Raw genomic sequence first — 19,243 nt, forward strand, 5'->3', positions numbered from 1 at the left:
CAGAGCCTGCAGTTGTTGAGAACAAAGCTAAAAGCACCAGTCTGGTGTGGCAGGAGCTGCAGGTTTCCATCAGCAGCCTTGTGCATGTTTTAATTTTGGTTTTTTCAAGTACATACCAGGTACAGCTCAGTAACAGCACGTCTCAAAATCAGTCTGGATACACCATAAGGTATTGTATTTTACAGTATCAAAATACTCCACCCCTCTTTAAAATAATTTAGTTGTGGCCTTTAGAAGCTGTAATAACTTTGGGAAATTTTTCAATAGTGGTCCATAATTATGTTAATCCTTATAATGTCGTTTCCTTGCCATGTTCATGTATCATCTTGCAAGTTCTTAGAACCCTGATAGTGACTGAAGATGACACATCCTTGTGCAGGCAGTCTCTGAGTTACAGGTAGAGTTTAATGAGTTCATCACTGACAGCTGATGGAGTCAACACACCGAGGTCTGTGAACAGCAGTGTAATCAGTGATGGGGAGGTGTAATCAATCCAGGGGTGCTCCTCTGTTAGATTCTGACCCGTTTCCAGAGTGTCTGCTTTGTACTAGAGGGAAACAGAGACCATTAGTTATTAACAACTGCAAGTTAAATCCTCCTTTGGGCAAGAGCAGTGCTACAGCCTCAAGCAGATGTCTGTGGTAAAACTGAATGATGTCAAGTGCACAGACTGGTGCCACTTGGTCTCAGCTGTTTTATCTTGTGTAAAAAGTACAATTTGTAGTTCCGGAGTTCATTGGTTTCACTGTTTCTTACCCTCAGCGGCTCCTGCCCTAAATGAACTGCTTTAGGAACAGAGTATCAGTATCAAGACAAATTACGGCTGTTTGGTGCATGACTGTACCATGGAGCAACCCCATAATATACCACAGCACAGAGATCCAGATAAACAAAGATGCTCAGAGGACAATTTTTCACAGACACACCAGTGTGCACCTTAGCTGGGTAAGACAGAACTGGAGTTTCTCTTACCTTAAACCTGTCAGGGACGTCCTGTTGATTTAGAGGGAAAAGTCTTACAAACTTGAAGCTTTCTGCTACCACATAAAATGGCTTATTCTGGGCTTTGGCACACACAGCAATTTGATTGGTGCCAATCTGTGGAGACAGATGGAAAACAACATTGCAGACTCCGTGCTTGCGTGACAATATTGCCCAGTTTCCAGCAATTAACATTTACTGGATAACATCCAAATGGAAGAGACTTCTCAAAAGCCTGAAACACTTCAAAGAAAGCAAACTTTAAAAGTCCAGAGTTTACAGAATGAGGTAAGAAACTCACAGTTACCTTGTTGATAATGCCTCCACTTTCAACTACACCTTCAGCACCAACTAACACCAGGTCCACTTTCTCCATAATGTAGCTGTTAAAAGGGGGGAAAAAATCCAAGGCTTACTGGGTAATAGGACAAATGACTTGCTGAACAGAACAGAAAAGAGTAATTCAAGCAATCTTCCAATTTTCTGCACTAGTATCATCTACCTCTTGTATGTCCAAATGCTGTTACACATCCTTGGAGGGAGATTCCATCTGCTCCCTGCAGGAATATTAAGTAGCCGTATCTTCCCCAGCCACAGCGGACCCTGGCAACTGTGTAAATGCTGGAAGAAGCTGAACCCTGACTGGGAATGACACTCAACTACAGAAAAAAAGCCTGCGATAGGATGCTGATACACAGTGAAGTGTAACTGCACCGTGATAACCGTGGCCAAATCCACAGGATGCTCCTCATTCAATCCCCCTTTCCTGACATCCCTCCAGTGGGTTTTGTTAAGTGAAAAGAAAGCCATCAACTAAGTAATTTGAATAGATTGAATGTGCTAAGGAGATCTTGAAGACTTGCCCAGTCAAGCCAGCAGCTTCCTGAGATTCAAGGTGCCTTGGAGGCAGTCTTGGGCATTCTGAACTTACTGGTGTTCAGATTTACTATAGTTGTTCCTTTTCTCATGTTTTGGACTTGTAAGAAGCAGTGGGAATTTAGAAAATACTTTAAGAAACCACAAAATGGTAACACTTCTGCAAATTAGGAAAAAAGTGGCCTCTTTGTGTAGCACCTCAGTTCTTTTTTACAGATCTGTACAAGTTCTTAGGTCTGGTTCTTTCTTTCATTCCAAATGCAAAATCAAATGCATGTGTTGTAGCTGACACATTCTAATTGTGCACCTAAAGGTGTAACTTGTTTAGCCTGTTGGATGACTATGACAAACCAAGTAATAACCTCTGGAGTTTGAACAAGACACTTACATGTAAGTTTATTTTGTCTTACTATCATAATAAAATTGTGATGAAAAAATTAAAATTTATGACCAGACTTACCCAACTGCAGCATCCAGAATCACAGTCACGGGAATGTTCAGCTTCCTCAGGGCTTCTGCCATTGTTTGCCTATTAAGGAAAATGTTTGGACCTTAAAAATCCTTTTGTTTTTAAAGACAATGAAAGGAAAATATTGTCTGAAAGACTGAAACCTGTGACTGCCCCCATACCCCTGCTGGTAGAACAGAAAATAAGTTATTGTATAGAAATGGAAGGAATTGTTGGTGTGGTGCTACGTGTTGTTAGTGATGTGCGTTACCCAGTGTGCAGGGTTTACTCCTTCACTTATGCAACAGTATCTGCTCTGAAGTAATTATTTGGCATCTTCAAATGACATTGTTAGCTGTATATTTTACTTTGCTATGATTAGCATAATACTGATTATTTTAGCCTACTTCTTAAAGAGACAATTATAAATCAGTTGTCTCCCATCTCCCAAGGGAAAAGTAGGTTGCCTGGCACTGACTGAAAGTCTGTGAACTTTTGAGGAAAACCTAGATAACACTAATTGGAGAATCTAGTATGGGAAGTTAATAACCAATATTGTTTAGGGTTTTTTTCACTTGTCCAGAGTAAAGTGATATTAGTGACACTTGCCATTTAAAATGCTCCAACCAAGCCTAGCAGCTTTTCTTAGGGCAGGACAAATTGGATGGTAGCTATAACTTACCCTGTTAACCAAGATAAAAACCAAATTAATGAATACTTGCCCTGCTTGATCTGGCTGTGATTCAGTAACATAAACACTGAATCGCTTCTTGGACTCCACAGCTGCTTCCAACACCCTGAGGACCACCCTGGAATAGGCGTGTGTCAGTATTCGCTGCCAGAACAAAAAAAATGCACACGTTACTTTTGCCGAGCCTTGGGAAACCTTTACTTTTGTTAGTAGTGTCACGGCTTGTTGTGCAGAACAATGTGGTGCAGAAGCCACCATCAGACTCCTCTCCCCTCCTGTTACTCCCTCACTGCAAGCAGCAGCAAAACCGAACAGGAGTGACCCTGTCCCGGCCTACTCACAGCACCATCTCTGATGAAAGGGTGACACAGCTTGGCGATTTTATTCCTCGAGAGAGAGACTTTTGTCAGGAAGATCTCCCCACGCTCGATCATGATTTCTTTGCACTTGGAGTAGTCCTGGAAAAGACCGGGATGCCCGCTGAGCGGCTGGAGGCTCCCGCAGCAGCAGCAGCAGGGCAGAGCGGGGCAGCCCTTACCGAGTACTCCAGGGAGGTGAGGCTGATGAAGCGCAGGAAGAGCTCCCCGCCGGAGGACACGGCCACCGAGGAGTCCACCCGGGACAGGGTGTCGATGGCGCCCCGCAAGCTGTTCCGCAGGCCCTGGATGGTCTCCCCTGGGGACAGGCAGAGACACGCGGTCACGGCCTTGCCCTGGGGACACTCGGAGCTCAGCGGGTGCTGAGCCCCGCCGGGCGCCGCGGGGTGACCCGGCCCCACCTCGGTCCTGCTTGAGGAAGCCCAGCAGCGCGCGGATGGCGGCCACGGCCGAGGCGACATCGGGGTCGTCCCTCAGCTGCGCCCTGAACGTCTCGATCAAGTCTGAAAGGCAACGGGGAGCGTCAGGCCCGGCCCGGCCCGGCTCCTCCCGCGGCTGCCCCGCGCCCCCGTTACCGTCCGTGCCCATGGCCGCCCCCGTTACCGTCCGTGCTCATCGCCGCTCCGCTCCGCTCCGCTCCGCTCCGCCGCACCGGGGCGTGGGGAGGGCCGGGCCAGGGCGTGCCCGGATGAGGAGCGCCGGGCCGGGGCGTCATATGCGGGCGCCGGAGCCGCTGCTGCCCGGCCGGCGCGATGAGCGCGGGTGAGCGGCGGCAGCGGGGCCGGGGTGCCCCGGCGGGGTGTGGGGGTGCCCCGGCGGGGTGTGGGGGTGCCTCGGCGGGGCTCGGGCTCCTTGTGGGGAAGCAGAAGCCGTGAGCGGGGCCCCGGGGCTTTACCGCTCTTCTGGGGGCCCGGAGTGACGCTGCTGTGTGGTCCCTTTGCAGATGATGAGCTGAGCCTGCTGGTCATCATCCTCGACACCAACCCGATCTGGTGGGGGAAGAGGGCGCTAGGAGAGGCTGAGGTACGGGCTCTGGGCGCTGGAACTGCTGATGGCCATTTCTGAGAGAAATTGTCTCATTTTCTTTGGCTTCTGAACTGTGCTAATGTTGTTTGCTAAAGCAGGTATAATGGATATCATAATACCTTTTGAAATATCTACCCAGCATTCTGTATTCATTGGAGCTTTTATAACAGCATCTCTTTCTGCATCTTCAAGTTTTTTCAACTGCCGTCATTCCACAGATTTCTGCTGAATTGGTTTTCTGTAAATGTTATTGTGCTACATCTGCTCTATTCTTTTTTCCAGCAGTTCACCCTATCGAAATGCATCGATGCAGCGATGGTGCTGGGAAACTCTCACCTCCTCATGAATCGCACCAACAAACTCGCTGTAATAGCAAGTCACACTCAGGAAAGGTAGAGCTGCTTCTGAACAGTGTAAAGGTTTCGAGTTTCCTGTATCTTTCTCCTGATTTTCTTGTTTGAGTGCAAGTTAAAAGTGTGTATTATATCATTGTCCTAAAAAATTAGCTGAAACCATGTACGAAAGAATCTTAATGCCTTACAAAACAACAAAAAGACTTGGAAGACAGAAGGGAGGTTTAAATAGACTTAAAATATATAGAGAGAACAAGAGAATGATAAATATGTGTGGAATGGAACAATGCAAGTGGTAGAAGTTCCCTGTTTAGGGGATATTTTTCTCCCAGATGTTTGTGAGTCTCAGGATCTACCCCCAAGTGCAGCCATGGTATCTCTGCCAGTTCTCTTAAGAGATGTCTTGATAGGAGGGAGCTGAATGTGGGTTTTACTCCAGATTAGGTTGAAGGTTACCTGCCTTACATAATCTCTTTAATGTCTAAAGTATTAAAAGGATTTTAAATTAAACTTCAGAGGATTGCTATCTACAGCTGGTTCATTTATAGCATTTTTTCTTACAAGGTTAAAGACAAAACATGAATACTTTGGTTTTCCTCTGTTTCAGCCGTTTCCTGTACCCTGGGAAGCGTTGGGCTGCTGCAGATCCCTTTGGAGAGGGAGGCCCTTCCATGGAATCTAATTGCTCTGGCAGCAAGGATGGAAAATATGAATTATTAACAGCAATAAACGATGCAATTGCAGAAGAGATTAAAGACCTCATGACAAAGAGTAAGGAGAAGAAAATTCTAGGGTTAATGTGCAGAATTGCAAAACACTTGGACTGTCAAAGAGTTGTAGAAATGTCCTCTATTTTCATTGCGTGAATTTTAATTTGCTTAAAGTAGACGAGTTTATTATTTTTGACACTTCAGGCCTCAGCATTAATATTATTTGCCAAAGATAAAAATGTGTAGTATTTTGTATTGTCAGGTTCAGTAGCTGGTTTTATATATAAAAGTAACTTTTGCAACTTTTCTTGTATTGCAGCTGAGATGAAGGGCCAGCAGACAGAAACCCTGTTAGCAGGATCACTTGCTAAAGCACTTTGTTGTATCCTTTTGATCACAGAATCTTCAAAACCTTTGTGTGTTCTTAAGAGTGTTTCTTATAATACTAATTTTTACTATTCTTGGCTTTTTATTGTACTTAAAACTGAAACATTTGCCTGGTAACTGTGCTTATCAAAATGTGTGCTGGCCAAGGTGATGAATGTGTGGTGTGGATCATGGAGTTATTTCCAAGAATGGAATGTAGATTCCTTAATGTCAGCTAATGTAGATATCAACAAGATGGGCAAAGACCTAAAAGGTAGCATCTCTTCTCCTGTTTTCAATACCTGAATAAATATTTTAATCTGAATAACAGGTATAAATGCACATGTACACACAAACAAATATGCATGTTTTGACACACCCCCATTTCCAAAATTGGCACCAATAGGTAGAGGTTTATTCTGATCATTTGAAGTTGCCCAGTTTAAGCAAGTTAAAGGACTTGGTCATTAGTCCACCTTCTTAGGGAGATTTTCTGTTTTCCGTGAATAGAACTGTAACTGGAATTTCCTTGGAGTAACTGGAGGTTGAGAGGAATTAGTCCATAGATAATTGTCACTGGGACTGGAAATAGTTTCATATATGTATTTTATCTGACCTTTTAGATCTAATGTCCAAGATATTCTGAGGTGTCAGATGCTACAGAATTAAAAGGGTGATACAAACAATGTGCTGATGCATTTCTCTTTCTTTTTAATACTTAGCCAATCAAGAAATTAAATCAAGGATTCTGGTAAGAACTTTTGCTGTCACAGTTTTCTTTTAGTCTTGAAATCCAGTGATATGTAGGCTAAGGAGTTTGAGTTGTTTTATTTAGGTCATAAAAGCTGCAGAAGACAGCGCATTGCAATACATGAATTTCATGAATGTGATCTTCGCCGCACAGAAACAGGTAAAGCTGGCATTTTTTTTCATTTATATTATCTTTTATTTCTGTGCAAAGATAACACAATTGTTAGTTTCCCTTATGATTACATAAATTATAGTGCATCTATAGTGGGAACAAGTCACGACAGTAACACTGACGGGGCTTTGTGGGTTCTGGCTAAATTTGTTTTTCATGCATTTCATCTCTTGCAGAGTATTTTGATTGATGCCTGTGTCTTGGACTCTGATTCAGGTCTTCTACAACAGGTACAGAGTTCCTGCTCTAATTTGCCATTTATATTAACTCATAAATATACTTGACTTAGACAATTCAACACGTTCTTCAGCTGTTTTCTTTCCTTTAATCAAGAGTGGATGTGGAAATATGTTCAGTGGATCTGACAGTTCTGACATGCAGGCCTTGTGCAGTACGTGGATATTTTAAATGCCCTGTTAATGTCATCAAACAACAATCTGGTCACTGTCTCTGCTTTGCAGGCCTGTGATATTACGGGTGGCATATATTTGAAAGTGCCCCACATGCCATCCCTTCTGCAATATTTGTTGGTAAGTCACTTAAAAGACACTTTTCCTGTGTCAGATGTGAAATATTCACTGATGAGGTAATACAGGAATACCAGTCCAATTCACAAGATATTTTTCTCTATTCATGCAGTGGGTTTTTCTCCCTGATCAAGAGCAGAGATCACAGCTCGTCCTTCCACCTCCTGTTCATGTTGACTATAGAGCTGCCTGCTTCTGTCATCGAAACCTCATTGAAATTGGCTACGTGTGCTCTGTGTGCTTGTCAAGTAAGTTTATAAATATTTAACAGTCTGATTTCGTACATTCGAATGACCAATTTTAGTGAAAGCCAATTCTTTGATGTTTCAGTATTCTGCAACTTCAGTCCTATCTGCAGTACCTGCGAGTAAGTGTTTATTCTTTGTATTTCAAGGGTGGGTGTGGGAATATGTTCAGTCTATCTGACAGATGCTTTTCCATGTTTTTTTTCCAGGACTGCTTTCAAAATATCATTGCCACCTGTCATGAAAGCAAAGAAGAAGAAATTAAAGGTAGCTGCATAGCAACATTATGTAAATAGATCATTACCTCCTCCAGTAATTCCATGGAATGGAACCTACTTGAGAAACTGATGGCACTTTTTATTGGATATGAAAGAGAATTGTACGCTGTGCTATTACTTGTTTCTTAGGGGATAAATATTTAAGATGTGTGTCTTCTATGCAGCCTGGTAAGTAACAAATCACTGTATGACCATGTAATCTGTGCTGTTTTAATTACTAATTCTTAACTGTAAGAAGAACAAGAAGTTACATCCTGGTAAAGAGACATGGCCTGTGAATTTGAGGCTATTCTGGTCACTGCAAAGTTTCACACTTCTGAGTTATTTTTGAAGTCAAGAAAGCTTCGATTCTTTCTGTATGTTGGTGTAAAGTTCAGAATGCCCATTTCTAGTGTGTAGGATCAGAATCGTAGCACTGCATTGTTCAGGGACTTCAGCTTCTTGCTGGCAATATGAGCCATCATTTTCAAGATGGTTTGTGAGCCACTTGGAAAAAAAAAAAGAGGTGCTAATTGCCCTGCATGTGCACTCACATGTATTCATATTCCTGTGACTGTACTGTCCTTGTGGTATTTCTTTCTCAATTTGGTATCTCTTCATTTGTGAATAAAACGGCCTTCCTTTGTTTAAAATAACGTCAATAAATGCAGCCTAGCCGGTTAGTCTTCAAGGTTTTATTTTGAAACTGGAAAACAAAAAATGTAGTTGTAATATGATAACAGGCACACTTCTTATTTTTAATATGCGGGTTTCCATCTGACATTTGGCAAGAACAAAGACTTTTGGGGTTGTGTCTTTTATGGCAGGACAGGAAGGTCTGCCGTGTACTTCTGAACGTGGCTTTCATTTAAAGAAACAATCTCCCCTTCTAAAGAGTCCTATATAATTTGGTGGTTTAACCTTTCTCCTGAAAGGAATAGAGAGGAATTTTTTTCCACACAGAAGACGAGTTATTTTTTCCTTTCCAATGTGTATACAGGAATTTGTCAGGTCTTGATATTCACATCAGGTTTTGTCACTGTAACAGCTGCAGTGCCAGTTTTTTCTGGGCTTGCCAATGTAACAAAGCAAACATTTTCATTGCCAAAAGCCATTTTGTGTGAAGGCTGTATTTATAATTTACGTTGTATAAAACTTTTGTAATAAAAACTGTTTCTTTTTCAAATGTGGTCAGATATTGCTTTGATACTTAAGGATGAGCTACATGATATTCTTGGAGTTTTGTTTGAATGTAATGGTGTGATATGGATGAGGTGCTTGAGGAGAACAGGTCCAAGTGCAGTCAGGGGAGATGCTGAGGGATAGACATGTCCGGAATTGTCACCGAAAACCAGGAAATAAAACTCTTAACCAGTTTGTAAGGTTAGAAAATCAACGTTACTTTATTCAATGTTGAGGTAGATGGGAACCACTCTGTAAAATGTACATCAGTTATGAAAACTTAACTTTATACATTCTAGTAAACAGAGGAATTAGTGTTTATTTGCTACAAGTTACGTACTTATTAATTAATACTCTATTGCCTATTGGTTAATGATTCTCTCACTTCTCATTCTAATTAGTCCACATGCTCAGTTTGTCTCTTCTTTTGGGTTTGGGGGTTTCTCGGGTCACTGGCTTCCTACCAGAGTTACCTTTTACCTGCTTGGATCTGATTTCAGCACAATTTACTGAATTGGTTTTATTAGTTTTTTCCTTAACTTGGAAGTCCAGCCAGATGTCCTGCTGCCCCATGAATTCTGCATTCTTTCACGTTCATTATCATAGTACTCCCTCTTCCCAAACCATGCTGATATCCTCCCCCGGGTCTGAGAGCCCTAAACTTTAATTTTTTTTCCTAACACACTTAGAGCTTATTTGTTAGCGTTGTTAGCTTTGTTCGTTTGAGCGCAGGCTCTGGAGCTGCCCCGCCGCCACCTTCGCTCCCCGAGCCCCTTCCCCCGGAGGCCGCCGCCTTTCCCGCCCTTCCCGTGAGGCGGCTTCCCGCCCTTCCCGTGAGGCGGCTTCCCGCCCTCCGCGTTGCCATGGCGGCGTTTCCCGCCCTCCGCGTTGCCATGGCGGCGTTTCCCGCCCTCCGCGTTGCCATGGCGCCGCGCTGGCGCTGCAAGATGGCGGCCGGGCGGCCGCCGTAGCGCTATGGGTTCTGCTGCCTTCGGGGCGCTGCTGCTGCTGCTCCTGCTGCGGGCGGCTCCCCGCCCCGGGCAGCCGGCCGGCGACACCGGTGGGTCAGGGCGTTGAGGGGCCGCGGTGAATGGCGGTCTCCGGGGGCGAGGGACGGGCGGGGCTGTGAGGATGGCGGTCGGCCCGCGGCGGGATCGGCCCGGGCGGGCGAGAGGGGAGGCGGCGCAGACGCTGAGGGCTCCCCAAGGCACGGTCCTGGGCGCCCCTCCCCAAACCAGAACGTGCTTGCCCCGGAGTTTCTGCCGCTGCTCAGCACAGGGAGGGACTCGGAGGGAGAGGGTGGAGCTGTTTATGTCGGACCTTTCCACCTTGGGAAAGTCTAGAAAGAAAAATCCGGTGAAACTGCCAACTCTGAACGCTAGACTTGTCCTTGCGTCCACATGCTGAAGGCAGGAGCCCGCAGTTCCTGGATCGCGGGTAGCGGGACATCCCTGGAACAATTCATGACCCCAAGAAATTAAAAAGTGTAAGCTGAAGTCAGCAAGAAATGGTAAATATGGTGTTGCCTGAGCTGTGTAGTATCTGCGTGGGCTGTAAGTGCCATCATGTTATTTTACTGTGCCTGTTTACTGGGCATCCTCACAATTATAAACTTGTGGCATAGAAAGCTACACCCACTCCTCCAGCACGTGGCAAGAATGTAAATACAACCCTGTACTAGGCATTACAAGATATTTTTGTTTTATTTCTGACAATTTAAAGTCTAAAAGTGTAATAATCTAGCCCAAGCATAAGATCTATATGTCTTACAGATGTTCGCTTTCTCAGTAAACTTGTGTTAAGATGTGTTTCTTTCTTTCTTTTTTTTTTTTTTAGTCTTTCAGCCTTCATTTATTCATATGTCAGGGCCCAGAGTCAATTCACTTTTTCTTGGGAATTCTTCAGGAGTTAATTTTTCTATAATTTTAAGTCCTAGAGATGAAGAGACAGGTAAGAACATTTCAACCCCCTCCCCCCCATGTAAATAAATACGTTTGAATTATTAATATTTTTTGACACTAAAATTACTGGAAAAATGGTAATGCATGTAATTTAGTGCTTTAATAATTACTGAAACAGGAATTCCAGAGGATTTCTGTGATTGAGCCATTAGTTCTGAGTTGGCTCCGTGTCAGCTGGGCCTGAGGGTGTACCTGGAACACAAGAGGAGGTTCAATGTACTTCTTATTTCCCAGTCTTTTGTAAATGACAGTGGAATACCTCTAAAATTTTTATTTTGTTATAGGAAAATTGCAACTTGCAAATTGCAGCGGAAGTAAAAGAGCTGGAGATTGGAATTTGGTTGTAACACCTGGTGTGGTATGTAAAATACTGATTGTTCTGTTATTCCACTTCATTCCAACTTCTCTCTCAGAAGCTGATGAATGGTATAGACAAGAGCAATTTAATACAATCCATCAGAGCTGTCAAACTTTATTTTGTGTTTTTCCAGAACACTGCCAAGGTGACTGTAAGCCTGACCAGAACTCTGGAGCTGTGTTTGCCCAACGCCACCGAGTGCTGCTCCTCACCTCTGTGCATGGTGGAAACACTCCAGGTTTTAGCTTGCCGTGGTTCAGTGATGCTGGCACAGCTCCTGATCCAAGCTGAAATATTTGCCAACTCTTCCTTTATAGGAAATGTGTCAGGTAAGTGCTAAAGAAGAAATGGCATTTTGGCTGTTCTTTTCCTCTCTGTATGGAAAGATCGGGATTTGGGCAGCAATAAGAGATACTGAGCAATCATGAATGAAATTTCAAAAAAGGTTTCTACACAGAATAAACTGCAGTGTGCATGGTCTTTTTATTTGGATTCCAGTCCACTTAATCCAATTTTCTCTTCTGTTTCTGTTACAGAAAATGCAACTATCATCCCAAACCAGGCATTTAAGCCCTTGGGCTCTTGTCCTTGTAACTTAACAGCTGGAGCTTGTGATGTTCGTTGTTGCTGTGATCTGGTACTTATTTCTTGTTAAACTTTGATTAAGTGTTTTCAAAGTTTCTAGACTCTGTTGTCTGTGGGGAGAGAGAGATACTGAATGCTTCAGACTAGATGGGCCAGAGGCTGTGTTTGGATATTCCAGTATTTCTAAAAGTAAATATGTTCTCTCTACAAGGTTCTTTGCTTTACCTGTAAGTTTGGCTTTATAGTGCCATGAGTATTGCAATTACCTTGCTAAAGAGTGGCCATTCTTTTCCCTTTCAGGAGTGTACACCAGACTTGCAGCAGTTATTCAGTGGATCATGTTTCACTGGAGTGTTTGGTGGGGATGTAAACCCACCTTTTGATCAGCTGTGCTCTTCCCAGTCAATGGAATATACCCCTGAGTGGTTTCCCTTCCTTTGTGTACAGTCTTCTCTTGACAACACACCATTTCTTGGCTATTTTTATCATGGCTCTACGTAAGTCTTAAGAAAATTTATTTTCTCATCACACTCATTATGCAACCAAAAGTATAACCTGTCTTTATAATGAAAGCTACTTTGAAATTAGGGCTGTAGGTTGTGAACCTTAAATGCAAGTGGAGAACTGTCATTGGTAATGTATGAGAACAGGGGACATGAAAGCAAACCTGTAATTGTTTGTGTGAGGTAAAGAGTAAAGCCCTGTTTAATTTTTAAACTTGTCTGCAGTTCTACAGCGGAAGTTCCTTCATTCAAGATCCCTCTACAGACTTCTCCTGGGAAACCTTTCACTGGTTACAGAGAAGGAGATCCAATTATAACAGAAGAGGATGAGTATTTTACTGTTCCCCAGGTAATCACTTGGTGCTTTATGAGCTTTTGATTCCTCTTAGTTTGTTTGGAACTCTCTGCATCACACTCCTGATGGCTTTGCATCCGATTTCAGCAACTTGATGTTGGAAAGTGGTGGTGTGTATTTTTCACAAAAAACCCCTCAACCAACCAACCAAAAAACCCAAACCAAAACAACAAAGTCTTTATTAAAAGTAAACATTATCTTTCCTCATCCCCTTGCCCATCCCTGCAAAAGGTAATGTATTTTGGAGACACTTCTTGGTTATAATTATTTTCAAAAATGAAGATGAAGTCGTAGTGTACATTGAAACTACTTTTAAAGCTGCGTTTTTAAGGTGTTAACCTCTGTTTTGCCAAAGGCTGAGGTGTTTGTATAACATCAGATAGCTTGCTTGTCAAAGTGTTATGTGTGGCTGTAGTGCACACGTGGGGCATTTCACTAAGAAATAATCTTCAAATGAAAAGCAAGGGGATAGAAAATCCTTATTTCTGTGAACCACCCACAGCAATCCATGGCTGGACAGTGTGTTGGAAATGCTCCCGTAGCGTTTCTCCACAACTTTGATGTCAAGTGCCTGACCAATCTGGAGTCTTACAAGGAAGGCCTGCCCCATGACGTGAGGATAAACACTGGCACTGCAGGTATGCTGCAGAAATCCAAGCAGGAATGTGTTTCATGTTTCTCAGAGCTGCTGGAACAGAACAAACCCAAGGGCTGTTGGCACAGTAGCTAAATGTAACATCTGTGATATCTGGTGGCCGTAGTTCAGCATTTGGGGATGTTCTGTTCCTGTTTCTCATGACCTTCTAGCAAGTGTCCCACTGTTTCCCAAGATTTAGGAGATAAGAAATAAAGGGATTGGCCTTTGTTTCCCATTTACGTGTTCCTGGTGACTCATAATGGTTCTGAACAGCATCACTCCCACTTTTCATTTTCAGACTGTTGCAGAGCCCTTTTTTTGTCAGGAGGGTGCAGCATCAACATTTTAGAGCTAGTGAGAAGTGGTTACTTTCTGTGTTACAAAAGCATGTACTTAGGAAGAGTCATTCTGGAGTTTGAGATAATGTGATTACCAGCATGAAGATATTTTATTTTATGCTCCATAATAGTCTAATTTTGTTTGTCTATGTAAGACCCAGAGATAATGAGCTGTGCTTTCAAAATGCATAAACAGTCTGTGCCTTTACCAAAATTACTTTTCTAAATAATTTACTACTCAGTTTTCATAACAACAAGGATTGCACCCTGGATGTGAAAACAGAAGTCTTTGCTTGTTTTTCATTCTCAGACTTCCTTCAACAAAATGTTGTCTATAGACCCATCACTGACAGGGGCAAATTCATCACTGAAAGTGGTATGTCTCTTCCATTTAATTAATGTTTCTTACTTAACCTGGATTGTATATGAAATAGATTCTTTTGATGTCTAAAATGTTTACCTGCTGCAATTCTTAGGAGGAATCCTGTATGTTACCTAATACTGAAAAAGTAAACTGGCTTCCTGCAAAGCAGGAAGTATTTAATTTACTCCAGTTCATTACAGCTGGTCGGGAAATCAGGTTCCTTGCCTTGTGTACATGAGGGATTGCACCATTGCACATTGAAACAGTAAAATAAATTCTGAAAAAGATGAATGTTGTAATTTCCAGAATTTTGCCAAGGTTTTAATGTGTTCTTTCTCATCTGCAGTAGCAGAGCTTTCTAATTAGAATGGTTTTCATTATGACCTTTCCTTTTTTTTTTCTTCTGCCAGAAAGCCTTCATGCTGCTGAGGTTCTGTGTCAAAATGTAACTTTTGCAGAACATTATAAATTCATTTGGAAAGACAAGAACATTGAGCAAGTAAATGTCACTGTCTTCTTTGGAAGCTTATGTGATGGAGGTATCCTGACATTTCTTTTATGATTTTTGATTTACTTCTTTCTCTTCTGCATGGAAATTCTGTGATAGAATTGCCTATTTACTATTTTTTCTTAAAAATAATTTCCCTTGGACTCTAGAAAGAAAAGTATGGGGCTGAGTTCCATTAATTTGTGTTAATTTGAATCCTCTGTCACTAATGAAAGACAGAAGTTTGTGTCCTGCACAGAACATACATTTTGCTAATTTACTTATTTACTTCTTTCTTTTACCAGAAACACTGACACAAAGATTCACTGTCGAATTTCTAAGTTTAAAGAGTACTAATGGAGAGGAACTGTTTGAGAATCCAGGTATTAATACTTCGTTTTGCCTATTTAAAGTAAAAAAGTTTGTACTCTATAGATTATTATCAGTGATTACATTCTGTATTTCTTTTGTACTTCTTTATGTTGCCAGCCTTCACCTTCCTGCCTTACTGCACTGCCAATAGCAGTGACTGGTTCTTAGGCTTTTGTTGCATAGATATTGATTATTTAAAGTGGGGCCATTCCCACTGTAATGGAAATGTCATTTACTTCAATATTGATGACATTTACTCTTTAAACAATGCTGATGCTTATAGATTCTTCTACAGTGTTCATAATCTTCCCTTCTACATTTAGGATATCAAGCTGGAAAACCAGTGAGAGCTGCAAATATGAATTCTTCTGATCCTCTTGGAAGCCTAAACATTTGGCAGCCAGGTATTGGCTTGTGAGGTTGCAACTTCAATTGTAGTTAATGCTAAAATGTTGGAGCTTTGTTTGGTTTTTGGGTTTTTAAAAACATATTTTAGTTAAAAATCTCTGCCAAATTTTGCTTTTCTTTCCCAAACTTTCAAAGGTCAGTGAGAAAACCTTTAATGCTTTCTTGCAAAATTGAATGGACTTGTGTCTATTTTTGAACTATACCACATTGAATTTGCATTCTAATGTTTGATGTTTTGCACAAAATTGAAAGCTAGAGATCCAGAGGTGGATAACAGGAAAGCTCAAGTAAAAATGTTTTCATCTCACAGCTGGCAGAGGTTTATGTGCATCAGCAACTTACAGACCAGTTTTATTTGGAGTAGACTCATACTCTGGGTGCATTCTAGAAGTTGATATTAATGAAGATTGCAGCCTTTTAAGGTAAACTACGCAAGCTGAATTGTTTCTCCCTGCTGCATCCGTCTTGTTGGTTGTTACATGACTGTCTACAAGTGCCTTCCATCAGCACTGATACATTGTTTTTAAATGTTCATGTGTTTGTTTCAGCTTTCTGTGGTTAATAGTCTCACTTCTGTTTTTTAATGGGAAATCATAATAATGGTTTCAGTCTTTACTCAAATGATGATCGTGTTGGGTGCAGTGCTTTGCCATTTCTTCCCTTCAGTAGTTCAAGTTTATTTTTGTTGTGTGGTAACATCTTTCAGAGGAAACTGACCTTATGATACAGTAATACTGCAACCCAGAGTGGTAAGACTTTTATTTATTTTATATACCTTCTGTGTGATGTTACATTCTTACTTTGCAGAGGAAATGTAACTGAGAAATTGAATGCATTAATACAAGCTACTCACATTGGAAAGAGGGACAATTCCAGTTACAGTGATCTAAATGACTGGGTCGAAATTATACGTAAGTGAGGCTTGTGTTGTTCTTTGTAGTCTAAATATTCCCATACAGTGAATAAAGCATGTCAAAATAAACCCAAAATGTAATTCCAAATACCTAAAGCTAGTGATATGTGTGTCTGCATCCATCCATCCATATATGTGTACACACAGGCACATAATTCAATATGTCTATGGATACTGCATATTTTACTGCCAGCCTGTACACATATGACTTGGTATTTATCCATTGATAAATTACTCCTTTAGGTGTTTTTGTAGAGAGAAAGATTTTAATAGTTACATTTAATACCTCCATTCTCCTTCATAGGCCTTGATGCATTTAGTTCTAATGTGAGCACTGGAGGCTTGAAAGGCATTTGTCCAGACATTCCTGCAAACCTGAATATTCGCATAATCTTTGCTAAAGTGGGAGCAGTGCAAGGGATTCCCCAGCAGCAGATTCTTGCTGTGCAGACCAGGTAAAGTGAGTTGTGTCTCTGGCTATCTGACAAATAAGTGCTTCATTTTGGCCCTTGCTTACCTAACATACCTGATGTAAATTTACAACCAAAAAGGGTGGGTTTTGTTGCTTCTGGTCTTTTACATGCCTTTTATGTTTGCAACCCAAATTCCTTTGATCCTCTGAAATGAAAATTAAAGAAAGAACTAATGATTAAAAGCAGATAATCTTCGTACTTCATTGAAACATTAAATAAAACATATGATGCTGCCAGCAGCAGGCATACACGGGGCATCCCATCAGGAGTCATGTGGTGGAAGCAACAAGATTGTTCTGTGTTCTGGCTTACCCCATTGCAGAGCTCTTGGGAGCTGTGCTAAATGCTTTATTCTTTCCTGAAACAGGGAATTTTCACTTTGCAAACACTTCCTCCCCTCCACCAAGTCAATCCCTATCAAATAAATGGGATTCTGTTCCGTTTTACCTCATTTCCAGATTGTGCAAGTTCTCCCCTTGTACGATGTGGAAAATCCAGGGATTATCAACCTCCTCATAAATACTGTGTGTTTTGTTCTTTCATGCTTGTGTTTAGGCTCTAAACTTCCATTTACAGCCCTCAAGCAATAGTTATGCTTTTTGTTACAGTTACTCAACAGTCTTATGGCAGTTCCAGTGTGGGCTTGGCTGCAAAAACACCCTCAGCTTTCTTCCCATCACCGCTTCTGTTCAGTTCATTGAAGTCCCAGCTCAGCCACCCATTCCAGTGACAAGGTAGTTTTGGTAAAAACGTTGATGACCTGCCATTATGTTCAGCTGATGTAACATGAATAGCCTGGACCAAAAGGTTACTTTTTTCCAGATATCACAAGATTTATGCAGAATTTGACTGCAATCAAAATGACGTGTGCTGGCCACAGCTCCTTTATCCGTTGACACGCTTTTACACAGGTAAAATTATAAACAATGTGGGATGCTGCAAAACATAATAGGCCATATTTTTTTGAAACATAATTAGATGTGTGGAGTTCAGTCTGAAAGTGCTTTCTGGTGGGGAATTAAATTTTATTTTTCAGAAAGCACGGTCCAAAAAGTCTGTTTAATTGTGTCCTTGACAATGCATTAATTTCTTACTTAGACTAGTGGAAAAAAATAATTACTAGGAGTACTTTCTGGATAAGCTTGAAATTTTATGAGTATCAGTTTGGCAGAGAGATTCTTTTTCACTCCCCTATGGAATTTGGAGGGAGGTGTGTTGGCTAAGGCAAAGGAGAATATGTGGCTTTATGATATTGTTTCTGTGATTGTAACATTGTCAGTGTGTGTCATTGCCCTTGAAGGGTGGAGGAAGACTTTGTTTTTCACTCTGCCAGTAAAAATTTGCCATATTGTTAATACAGTTAATTTTTAAATTTCCTCCGTATAAAACTGTGGTGGATTATGTTTTGTGGGAGACTCTGTAAACTAAATGACTGGCATTTCAAAGGGCATCAAGGCACCTGGACTCTGTTCAGAAAGAAACTGCCTGTGTTTCTTACCTGCACAACTTCTGGGATTAAAGTTATACAAAGTATGAAGTTTTATAAGTATGAAGCATCTGACTTTTTTGCTTTGTACCACATCATTTATTCGGTCTTTGCATATACTTTAATCTGTATCTTTGGGTTGTTGTATAAACTAAAATTTAGCTCTCATATGCTTACACTTTTTTTTTCTTTTCTGTCCAGGAGAACCATATTCCCAGTGTCTTGCTAAAGGCCTGTTATTGGCATTTCTTATTTTACTTGCAGCAATTATGAGCAACCCTTGGTTTTCTAAATTATGGAAGAGATAGGTAAAAATTATGGAGAAATATTCTTGGATTTTGTAGACAATTTATATAAACATTTAAAGATACATAAAATCAGTACTTTTACAGCTACAGAAAATGTCTGTTATTTAAAACAAAAAGTAATAAATTATTTTCAAGCTCTAGACTCTGTGTTTGGAGTAGCAAAGTGCAGAGTTGACTTCAAGAGGTGGCGAGTCCAGCCCAGAGGCTACAGCGGGGTTGGGATTGTCCTCATGGATGGACCATTGATCTCTCAAGCTGGTTCTCTTCTCCTCGAGTAGAAGCTCCTCTTGACAGTAAACCCCTCATGCCCACCTATTTTTGGGGCAGTGGGCAGACTTCTCACACTTCAGAGAAGTCATAACGCTTCAGCTCTTTTCATGTGCTGACCTGAAATTCTCTTTTCCAGCAAATGCTTTGCATTGACAACCTGCTGTGCCTGACCTGGGCTCCACAGGGTGTAGAAAACATCTACTCATTGTCCTTGGTTGATGAAACACAACGTTTGGGATTTTCTTGTGGTTTGGATGGGCCACAAAGTTGAGGAGAGGACTGGAGCAGTTCCCCTATGAAGACAGGCTCCAGCTGGGGATGTTCAGCCTGGAGAAAATGTCGTGTGGAGACCTCAAAGCAACCTCAAAGGGACTCTTCATCAAGAACTGTAGAACAGGACAAGGAGTAATGGGTCCGAATTGAAAGAAGGGAAATTGAGGTTAGATATTAGGAAGACATTTTTT

General features: G+C 41.6%; 3 protein-coding genes and 1 long non-coding RNA gene across 7 annotated transcripts; 3 read left to right on the forward strand and 1 right to left on the reverse strand.

Annotated features, from left to right (window-relative positions):
* Positions 1 to 45: 45 nt before the first annotated feature.
* Positions 46 to 4,052, reverse strand: EIF2B1 (eukaryotic translation initiation factor 2B subunit alpha). Of its 2 annotated transcripts, none has more exons than XM_048322814.1 (9): positions 3,977 to 4,052; positions 3,775 to 3,876; positions 3,535 to 3,671; positions 3,338 to 3,454; positions 3,028 to 3,140; positions 2,318 to 2,386; positions 1,289 to 1,364; positions 973 to 1,098; positions 46 to 547 (listed from the first exon to the last, which is right to left on the reverse strand). In XM_048322814.1, exons 1-9 carry the CDS (start codon positions 3,987 to 3,989, stop codon positions 392 to 394), a joined length of 909 nt encoding a protein of 302 aa, XP_048178771.1. In that variant the 5' UTR covers positions 3,990 to 4,052; the 3' UTR covers positions 46 to 391. The 2 variants fall into 2 exon arrangements, with proteins under 2 accessions (XP_048178771.1, XP_048178772.1); XM_048322815.1 differs by having other exon boundaries at positions 3,949 to 4,025.
* Positions 1,098 to 2,321, forward strand: LOC125335301. The gene is made up of 2 exons (XR_007207406.1): positions 1,098 to 1,269; positions 1,573 to 2,321. It is a non-coding gene; the product is annotated as an uncharacterized LOC125335301 (long non-coding RNA).
* GTF2H3 (general transcription factor IIH subunit 3) lies at positions 4,051 to 8,965 on the forward strand. Of its 2 annotated transcripts, none has more exons than XM_048322812.1 (13): positions 4,051 to 4,135; positions 4,317 to 4,396; positions 4,682 to 4,791; positions 5,360 to 5,523; positions 5,782 to 5,844; positions 6,073 to 6,102; positions 6,551 to 6,579; positions 6,664 to 6,738; positions 6,927 to 6,980; positions 7,212 to 7,280; positions 7,390 to 7,525; positions 7,608 to 7,644; positions 7,732 to 8,965. In XM_048322812.1, exons 1-13 carry the CDS (start codon positions 4,126 to 4,128, stop codon positions 7,799 to 7,801), a joined length of 927 nt encoding a protein of 308 aa, XP_048178769.1. In that variant the 5' UTR covers positions 4,051 to 4,125; the 3' UTR covers positions 7,802 to 8,965. The 2 variants fall into 2 exon arrangements, with proteins under 2 accessions (XP_048178769.1, XP_048178770.1); XM_048322813.1 differs by having other exon boundaries at positions 4,685 to 4,791.
* A 920-nt stretch (positions 8,966 to 9,885) lies between these two features.
* TCTN2 (tectonic family member 2) lies at positions 9,886 to 18,649 on the forward strand. Of its 2 annotated transcripts, none has more exons than XM_048323156.1 (18): positions 9,886 to 10,021; positions 10,798 to 10,911; positions 11,207 to 11,280; positions 11,414 to 11,609; positions 11,817 to 11,917; positions 12,166 to 12,362; positions 12,594 to 12,717; positions 13,226 to 13,361; positions 14,009 to 14,074; positions 14,473 to 14,601; positions 14,855 to 14,932; positions 15,245 to 15,325; positions 15,640 to 15,751; positions 16,137 to 16,240; positions 16,547 to 16,697; positions 17,324 to 17,449; positions 17,538 to 17,626; positions 18,403 to 18,649. In XM_048323156.1, the coding sequence occupies exons 1-18, from the start codon at positions 9,937 to 9,939 to the stop codon at positions 18,507 to 18,509; spliced, it is 2,070 nt and encodes a 689-aa protein (XP_048179113.1). In that variant the 5' UTR covers positions 9,886 to 9,936; the 3' UTR covers positions 18,510 to 18,649. The 2 variants fall into 2 exon arrangements, with proteins under 2 accessions (XP_048179113.1, XP_048179114.1); XM_048323157.1 differs by lacking the exon at positions 9,886 to 10,021 and adding an exon at positions 10,344 to 10,471.
* The last annotated feature ends 594 nt before the right edge of the window (positions 18,650 to 19,243 follow it).

Source organism: Corvus hawaiiensis, chromosome 18, assembly GCF_020740725.1.
Source record: "Corvus hawaiiensis isolate bCorHaw1 chromosome 18, bCorHaw1.pri.cur, whole genome shotgun sequence".
NCBI lineage: Eukaryota > Metazoa > Chordata > Aves > Passeriformes > Corvidae > Corvus > Corvus hawaiiensis.